Source organism: Brachypodium distachyon, chromosome 1, assembly GCF_000005505.3.
Source record: "Brachypodium distachyon strain Bd21 chromosome 1, Brachypodium_distachyon_v3.0, whole genome shotgun sequence".
Classification (NCBI taxonomy): Eukaryota; Viridiplantae; Streptophyta; class Magnoliopsida; order Poales; family Poaceae; genus Brachypodium; species Brachypodium distachyon.
Genome location: NC_016131.3, coordinates 66,532,398 through 66,540,942, shown reverse-complemented (window position 1 = coordinate 66,540,942; position 8,545 = coordinate 66,532,398). Strand labels below are relative to the sequence as shown.

Here is an 8,545-nt window from a genome sequence, read left to right as displayed (position 1 = left end):
TCACATAAGACAAGATAGATATGCCGACACACCCTTGGTATGCCGGCCTGTTATTAATTCGGCTTAAGGATGTCGGCATACTCGCCTGTGCCGGCTTTGCTCTCGTTATCTCGGCTAATATGTGTCGTCATGACCCTACCCGAGGTCTTTCTCCCCGACACCATGTGATTCATAATAAGTGTCTTGGATTAAGGTACAAAGACATTTATTATGGATCCGGGGAAGTATTGCAGTACCTCTTTCGGTAAATATAAGACCATAAATCAGATCAAATTTATAGAAAAATGTATTATTAATAATATTTACAATATCAAATAAGTACACTATGAGTATGAACATTGATAGATAGAGTTGTAGATATTAATATTTCTTATAAATTTGATCAAACTTTTAAATGTTCAAGGACTGAGATTTGTTGCAGTTGTTTAAATTTTGTTTCCCTTTTGTTTTCTGGTTTGGCTATTTCTTAGACGACTAAAAAATAACTATTTCTAAGTTGATGTTAACAATTGTGTGGTCAAATAACTGAGATTTGTTTTCTGTTCTCCAGATTTTCAGTATTCTTTAACTTAGTTCTTCCGATCCTGAATGGTTAGTCTGTTATACTCCCTCCAATCCAATTCTAAACTTTGCCTAAACCTACGACAATTAAATCGGATCAGAATTATTTGTTACGATCAACCATCTTGCACTGGTCACATGCGAATCCCGTGCAGAATACCTTGGAGGTTTGATGATGCGTTGAACACAGGGGAACAGTGGCCATGAATCATTTTTTAGGGGAAAATGATCTACTGCAAATATATTAATAAAAGTGCCCATGAATCATATATGATCAAATCAGGCCGTTTGGAATTCCAGTTCTGAAAGCACAGTACATATCTGTACATAAGATTACGCATGAAAAATATAGGGAGCCGACTCTACTGGTACTCGAATTTCGTCATCATCATCATGCCACTTTATTCTGAACGCATGGCGTTATTTATCTGCGACGTGAAATCAGATTTTGGGTCCAGCAGCAAGGATCTCCTCAGTCAGGCCACTGTCTTCCCCGATCTTGTAGCTGGCGAACACCTCGAAGTTCTTCCCAAACAGGCCAGCCAGCTTCAGGAGCGTCTCCCTGTACGCGGCCTTGTCCGTCCACTGCATATGCGACGCGACAAAGCATTAATTTGACCGGTTAATTTACGTGTTGGCAAGAAGACAAGTTTGACGGCAGAAAAAAAATGGCCGATGGATTGGGTGAGTTCTGAAGAGCTATATATGTAGCTTACGGTGTTGATCGGGTCAAGGATTTCAGACGGCACGCCGTCGATCTCCGTGGGGATCTCCAGGCCGAAGACCTCCGTCTTCTGGTAGTTGGCGGTGAGGAGCTCGCCGGAGTGGATGGCGTCGATGATCTTCCTGGTGTACGGCAGCTTGATCCGCTTGCCAACGCCGTACCTGAACAACGGCGAAAATGCAGAGTTAATCGTACGCTTGGTGGTTGGAATGAACCATCGCCAACGAACCTATATATAAAGCCGTTGCAAATTAATTTGTGAGGATAAGGAGATCAGTAGTACCTTCCACCGGACCATCCGGTGTTGACGAGCCACCCGGTGGCGCCATACGCCTGCATCTTCTCGGCAAGCATGGCGGCGTACTTGGTCGGGTGGAGCATGATGAACGCGGCTCCGAAGCAAGCCGAGAACGTTGCCTGCGGCTCCTTGATGCCGTCTTCTGTGCCGGCAACCTGTCAAGGCAACCATAATATCAGATAAAAAGATGAAAGACCGAGGTTTGCACACGTCTAAGAAATCTCACGAGAGCAGTGTAGCCGCTGATGAAGTGGTACATGGTCTGAGCCAGGTTGAGCTTGCTGACGGGTGGGAGGACGCCGAACGCGTCGCACGCCAAGAGGATGACGTTCTTGGGGTGTGGCCCGACGCATGGGATCTTCGCGTTGGGGATGTACTCGATGGGGTAAGCGGCACGAGTGTTCTCTGCAAACATGGTCCAGATTGCTATAATTTAGTTACCGTCTTTGCTAGTATCATTTCTGGTTCGACTGGAACAACATTGGTGAAATTTTTACCGGTGACAGATTTATCGGTGTAATCGACTTCACGGGTGTGCTCATCGAAGACAACGTTCTCCAGCACTGCAGAGCAGAACATTTCAGCCGACTGTCGTAGGTAAAAACCAAGGACATATCATGTGCGCAGTTTGTTTCAGGAAAGAAATGAAAGGAGGGCTCATGCTGAGGTAGCTTATCATACCGGTTCCGAACTTGATGGCGTTCCAAATATCAGGCTCTTTCTCACGAGAGAGGTCTATGCACTTGGCGTAGCAACCGCCCTCGATGTTGGACACACCATTGTCACTCCAGCAGTGCTCGTCGTCGCCGATCAGGAGCCTATTGTGATCGGTTGACAGTGTCGTCTTCCCAGTTCCTGTTGCGCAAAAAAAGACAGCGAAAAACACATCATCTTCTGTTCTGTACGGACTTGGTATTTCTGTTATGAAAACAGTATAAAAGGGAGGCTAGCCCAGTCCGAAAAGCATAAGCATATATCATTGCCAACTTTTTCTGTTTTTGAAACTGAAAATGACATCACGCAACAGCGAAACTCGAGATGCGGTATAATGCAAGCAATATATATGTATGTATGGATGTGCTGATGAGCGATGCGAACGTCAAGAGCGAGCGGTTGTGCAATTAGTGATGGCAAAGTTGCAGCTTTCGTGTGGATCAAGATGTGATGATATGATAGTACCTGAGAGGCCAAAGAAGAGGGCGACGTCACCGTCCCGGCCCATGTTGCAACCGGAGTGGAGGGAGAGGATTTTCCTCTTGGGCATGAGGTAGTGCATGACGCCGAAGAGGCCCTTCTTCATCTCCCCGGCGTACTGCGTGCCGAGGATGACCATCTCCCTCCGTCCCAGGTTGATGTCCACGCTCGTCGACGACGTCATGTAGTGCGTGTACCGGTTGCAGGGGAACTGACCCGCGTTGTAGATCGTGAAGTCCGGCGTGCCGAACTCCTCCAGCTCCTCCTCCGTCGGACGTATACACCTGCCACATCCCCAATCCGGCAAGTTATTGTTCTATATACTGTGGAAAGGCGGTTCTAGCGGTATGTTGCTTCTTTGGCTTACATGTTGTGCATGAAGAGCGAGTGGTACGCCCTGGCGGAGATGATGCGGACTTTGATGCGGTTCTCCGGGTCCCAGTTCAGGAACTGGTCGTTCACAAACACCTGCAGGACCAGATCGACCCATGAGTGTCACCAAATATCTGGCGTAAAATGTCTGGAATGACCATGGAATTATGGATAGTAGTAAGTAGCTGACCTTGTCAAGGGAGTTGAGGTAATCGACGGCCCTCTCCCTGTTGGTGAGGAAAGTGTGCTCGTCCATCTCGATGTTAGGGGAGCCTCTGCAGATCAGAAGAAAACACCACAACGACAGCAACAGGTTCAGTCAGTTCAGCTGAAGAATAAGGCAGAGCTGGCTGATGACAACAACAACAACTTGCAGGCGGCATGGTTACTCACTTGCCCCACCAGAGCTCCTGCGCCGCGGCCTCGTCCTTGACGATTCGCTTGTCCCTGGGCGAGCGGCCGGTCTTGGCGCCCGACAGCGTCGCCAGCGCTCCCGTGGCCGTGATGAACGACCCTTTCTCGTACTTGATCGCCTGCTCGTACAGCTCTGCAGTTCGATCAGGCACACAACACAGAGCAGCAATTAATTGCCTGGACAAAGTTTAGGCAGGCGTGTCAGCGTGTGCCGTTGCGTACCGCCGGGGGAGAGGTTGTAGAGGACATGGGTGAACTTGAGGGAGCTGTCGCTGACGCTGATGGTCGGGGCCACGTGGTGGTGGGGCTGCGGCGGCGGCGGTGCGGCCACCGGCGCGGGCTTGGCGGCGGCCTCGCCCTTCCTGGCAGGATCGCCTCTGACCACCTTGGGCCCGGTCTCACGGGTCAGCGACGCCAACGATGCACTGCGTGTCCATCATCCCACCAAATTACAGAGTCAGTTTACACTTTACAGGTCAAAAAATACTCTGAAAATTTTCAGTTCTCGCTACTCCTAGTCCTGAGTAGCGCTAATTCATTTGTCAACACGACGACCGATCACGGCTAGGCAAAATATAATACAGTACCAGGAGTACTGTATTGATTGTTTGCGGAACTGTGGAAAAGGATACGAGGTTTCTTGGGAGTACATACAGGCGCGAGTCGCACGACGGCGACAGCGATGTCGCGTCGAGCTAAGGTTCTCCGTATCCAACGGAGCAAGTTGCCGCCCATATGCATCCCAGATCGCGTACGTGCCTTTGTTTCGTCTGATTACGCGTCAACCACCGCATCGGCAGCAGCCACATGCAACTTCCCCTTCGAGGCTTCGACAATTGCCGCGACAATTTTTGGCACTTGCAAAAATGCTACTACTAGCTCTTTTTAAGTTAGTAGGAACTAGGAATCAAGAAACGAACTTTTGCTGTGGGAATTTATGACTCAGTGTGCTATAGCCTATACAAGGCAGGGGCATGGAACTTCTACGCGGTGCGATAAGAACAGAAAAATTAATTGACATTTTGACACTTCGATGCACGTACGGGATGTCACGTGAGTACCATACCCAAAAGAAGTGGTACCGATTTTGTTGTGATGACGCACTTTTGGTTGGAAAACGACCAGGTGATGGTATTCCACGGAGATCGTCGTCATAATCACAACACACCGGGAGTATTCCTTTATTTATATTTGACCCCTGATTCGAATTTTTATTTCTTCCATTCATTTAACCCCCTCTATCTAGTAAAATAGATTTGGTCCTCCACAGTGATACTTTTTGTAAAGAAAACAAAAATCTTATGGCCCGGTTTATGCTAGGAGGTAGGACCCAGTAGTGAGAGCCGTCGTCCAACATCCACGTGGACGTGGCGGTCAAAAGCACAAGTATCATTCATGCATGTTCCTTGTTCTTTCTTGCCAAATCCAGCAAACTGTCAAATAATTTTACTTTGCTTCCTAAGATGAAATCCTTTATCTTTATCTTTACCATTCCCATTCTCAAGTTCCTTTTAATTAGCAGAGTGTATAGTACTACTATGAATCAACCTGTCCAGTTTAGAAGCAAGCGGCGGCGAGAAGATTAGAGGAGAGAGGGGCTGAGGCGAACCTGATGGACTGGAGCTGCTGCTTCCGGCGGTCCTCCTCGGAGAGTGCGGCGGCGAAGGGGGAGGCGCCGTCGGGCTGCTTGATGGGCGTGGTGGGTGCCGAGCGCTTGCGCTGCATCGAGTGCAGCTCGTCGATGTTCTGCGCCCGCACCGGCGCCGAGCTGTCGTCGTGGCAGATCCCGTTCTCGTGCTTCTTCATCTTCTTCTCCGTGTGCGTCTCGATCCGGGCCAAACCGTTCGGCGTCGCCATAGTACGTACTCCCTGAAAAAAGAAAAAAGGGAGAGCCTAACATTACCAACCTAGCGGTCCTGCCATGGGCCGGCGCTTCGAGCTTGACGATCGAAATGCCATGGCAAATTACTTCAGAAATGGAATCAATCAATCAATCAAGAGAGATGTATGACACGCACCAGAGAAGAGAACGAGGGTACGTACGTGCGTAGTGAGGAAGCAGGGGTGGCGGTGCACACGTACGACGACACGGGCTTGAGATGTGTGGGGCAAACGGTAGAGCCCCGACGAGGCTTTTAAAGGGCCTGCCCGGAGTTAACCATGGTTAGGCAACTTGACCACACACGGTTTGGGTTGGGTTGGGATGATAGCGTTGGTTCTTGGTTGGGTTGGGGCTTGCGGACTCAAGGGAACTTGTGGCTGACGCGGGAACGGGAAATCGCCACCAAAATTCATTGTACGCACTAAATGAGTTCAGATGAGACCACGGCGCACTACAGGAAAAACCGCCGGCAAAGACAGTTTTGCCCCCGGCAAAGCGTTTGCCCCGACAGAAAGCCGCTGGTTCCAATAAAATGGTTCTTTTTTGTAACATGTGTTTTTGATGAGATTATTTAGAAACTAGGAGTATGTTTCTCAAATTTGTACCTCACCATATTTTTATGATCATTTCTCACCATTTTTCACGGCCTGTTTATTTCAAGAATCATGTTTTGCAAATGTTTGCGCATGTAAGCACTCCCTTTAATTTTCTCCCTTCCGTTTGCTTACAAATTATGTTGAATAATTTATGATAAGAAAAGGGTTTGCACATAAATGTATTATTTCGACCGATCAATACAATAATAGATATAAGATTTACTGGACATTTCTTAAAAATTGGAGTGGAAACGATCCAAGACAAACCAGATTGCTCATACCGCATCACAACTTGTTCAATTCGAATGTAAAAATATGATCGAAACACTAATACATTTCGAATTTCAAAAAATAATTAAAACATATTTTTTATTAAAGAAGATGCTATCAGTGACAAGACAACAAAAATACACACGACTACCGAGAGACGCATACATGCCGACGTTGTGGATCCACAGCCAGTAAAAAGTTGGGTGTAAAAATTGCTACGGATTTTCATCATGGAGGCCAGATCCAATCAATTAGTTATTTGTACAAAGCCTGAAATTCTGCATGGTTACGGATGAAAAGCAAAGGTTTATCTCTAATCACAAATTAACCATCAAACCAAGTTATTACCAGCTGTAAAAAAAAGTTATTACCAAGTCGTTAGCTTCTTTTTTAACATTACATGTGGTGTAGCCGTGTGCTGCCGACTGAGCGCAGGTGATTTACAAATGTGATTTCCCCACCTGCTTATCATTTACGTTCAGATCAAAACAATTAACAAGAGCAGGTTGTTAGTATTTGCTTATGCAAGTCCTTTGTCATTAGCGTTATCATCGCAAAAAATCTGACCATCTTGGGTCGCTGAAGGCCTAGCTCCAGCTGTGATCAAAACTCAGGATACCCAGTAAATTAAAATAAGAATATTTAGAGATGTGTCAACGTTTGATCGAGTACTAGCTTAGTTAACTCTCATGCGTTGCAATTTGTAGCTTTGTGTATGAGATTGTTGGATAAATGGGTAGGGACGACAACCTATTGCCCCCTTGTGAAAATAAATCAGCATCGTTTCTCCATCTGTTATCTGCTCAACATGTACTACTCGTTAAAGAAAAGGGAATACAGAAGTCAGAAGAGCTGCATCCTTTTCATCAGTATGAGACTAAGAAGATGTCCATAGTCTATAAGCAAGGCACTCGCGGTGCATACTGAAGTCAAACAAATTTAGTTCATTAATTAATCCGACAGGTGTTCGTCGAATAGTCTACACCTCTTGTTTTCTTTTGTGTATGCATCAAGTCCTCTTTATTCATCGCTCTACTCGTCCAGTTACTCACCTCACTGCTAACTTTTCTGATAAAATCTTTCTCAAGATTTTTGTGAACTATGAGTCGATGAGGATACTGCCGGGAAGCAGTTAGATAGTGTATCAAAGCATTCTGCTCGAGGAGGTTACCAAGTTGGTTCCGTACGTGAATCCGATTCAATATAATAAAGGGTGAATGAGATGCAGAGAGATTGCGTTCCATTGAGGCCGGGTATATGAATTTTCTTAACCGCCATCAGTAAAATTTTCATGCGGAAGCGAATTTGTAGTGTGAAAGTCATTTGACTTTTCAGATAAGCTTCGTTTCTTCCCTCCATTTTTTCTTCTTCAGAAAATCTTCCTTCCATTACTGACTCTTCCTAAAGCTATAGAGGCCATTTGCTGCGTACGTTTAAATATGAATTATAGGCGGTGACATAAGCAGCGCCTTGAAAAATAAAACGTGGGGGTTGATGGTTGCTTGCACTGAATCCGTCCTTAATACAAGTGTTTGACTTGTTTCACGCATAAGCAAGATAAACGATCGATCGCTGGAAGCCTGGAAATGTTTATTTTTCTTGAGTACCGTACAGCTGTGGTGTAAGTCCATGTGCAGATCTCTTTTATTTTGCCAGTTCGTTGGTTATCCAGGGCGCAGGTTTACATTTTTGTATGATTGAATCCGACGCTAATCCTTGTCATACGCTCCGTATCAGCGTGGTCTAAACATTATCCTCCGGACTCAACAACTGGATGCATGCCCTCGGTGACGCGGCCTGTATCCATGACTTGATCTAGTCCTAAGCTCCAAGCAGCAGCAGTTAGCAACTAGCACGAACATGCAAGCCAAGTAGCAATAACGTGCCCTGCTTGCTCGCCCCTTGGTAAGCCGGCAGTGTTACAGGGAGGAGGAGATTTCCCGGAAGTGATCTGCCGGCCGTTCATTTTCGTTTTCATATAGTCAAATGGTTAGCGAGACCGTGCCAATGCCACGACGCACGAGTAGGGATATGTTCAAGTACCGTTTCAACGATCAAATCCGTAAGTCAATTTTTTGTGCTAATTTTGCCAGTGTGGTTTGGCTGGAGCTAGCCAACGAACACCAGGGAGGGTTCTTCTCGCCTTGCGCACAACCCGTGAGGCGAACACCAGGGTACGAACGTACTCTACCGGCGTTGCTTGTTTGCTCGGGGAGGTACGTTCCGCGGGCCAT

General features: G+C 46.7%; 1 protein-coding gene across 2 annotated transcripts; it reads right to left on the bottom strand.

Annotated features, from left to right (window-relative positions):
- Positions 1-805: 805 nt before the first annotated feature.
- LOC100830661 (phosphoenolpyruvate carboxykinase (ATP)) lies at positions 806-5,741 on the bottom strand. 2 transcript variants are annotated; one of them, XM_003558272.4, is made up of 13 exons: positions 5,607-5,741; positions 5,173-5,432; positions 3,786-3,988; positions 3,543-3,696; positions 3,340-3,424; positions 3,145-3,245; positions 2,763-3,061; positions 2,265-2,438; positions 2,081-2,146; positions 1,810-1,988; positions 1,569-1,738; positions 1,278-1,446; positions 806-1,146 (listed from the first exon to the last, which is right to left on the bottom strand). In XM_003558272.4, the coding sequence occupies exons 2-13, from the start codon at positions 5,418-5,420 to the stop codon at positions 1,003-1,005; spliced, it is 1,992 nt and encodes a 663-aa protein (XP_003558320.1). In that variant the 5' UTR covers positions 5,421-5,432; positions 5,607-5,741; the 3' UTR covers positions 806-1,002. The 2 variants fall into 2 exon arrangements, with proteins under 2 accessions (XP_003558320.1, XP_010228856.1); XM_010230554.3 differs by having other exon boundaries at positions 5,582-5,702.
- Between the last annotated feature and the right edge of the window lie 2,804 nt (positions 5,742-8,545).

What these genes read in the sequence shown, in the direction of transcription:
- LOC100830661 (XM_003558272.4), bottom strand. Translation starts at nt 5,420, where the DNA reads ATGGCGACGCCGAACGGTTTGGCCCGGATCGAGACGCACACGGAGAAG. An exon ending in TCAGCGGCTACACTGCTCTC is followed by an intron (nt 1,739 to 1,809) that starts GTGAGATTTCTT and finishes TTGCCTTGACAG; the next exon opens with GTTGCCGGCACAGAAGACGG. An exon ending in TCCTTGACCCGATCAACACC is followed by an intron (nt 1,147 to 1,277) that starts GTAAGCTACATA and finishes TCGCATATGCAG; the next exon opens with TGGACGGACAAGGCCGCGTA.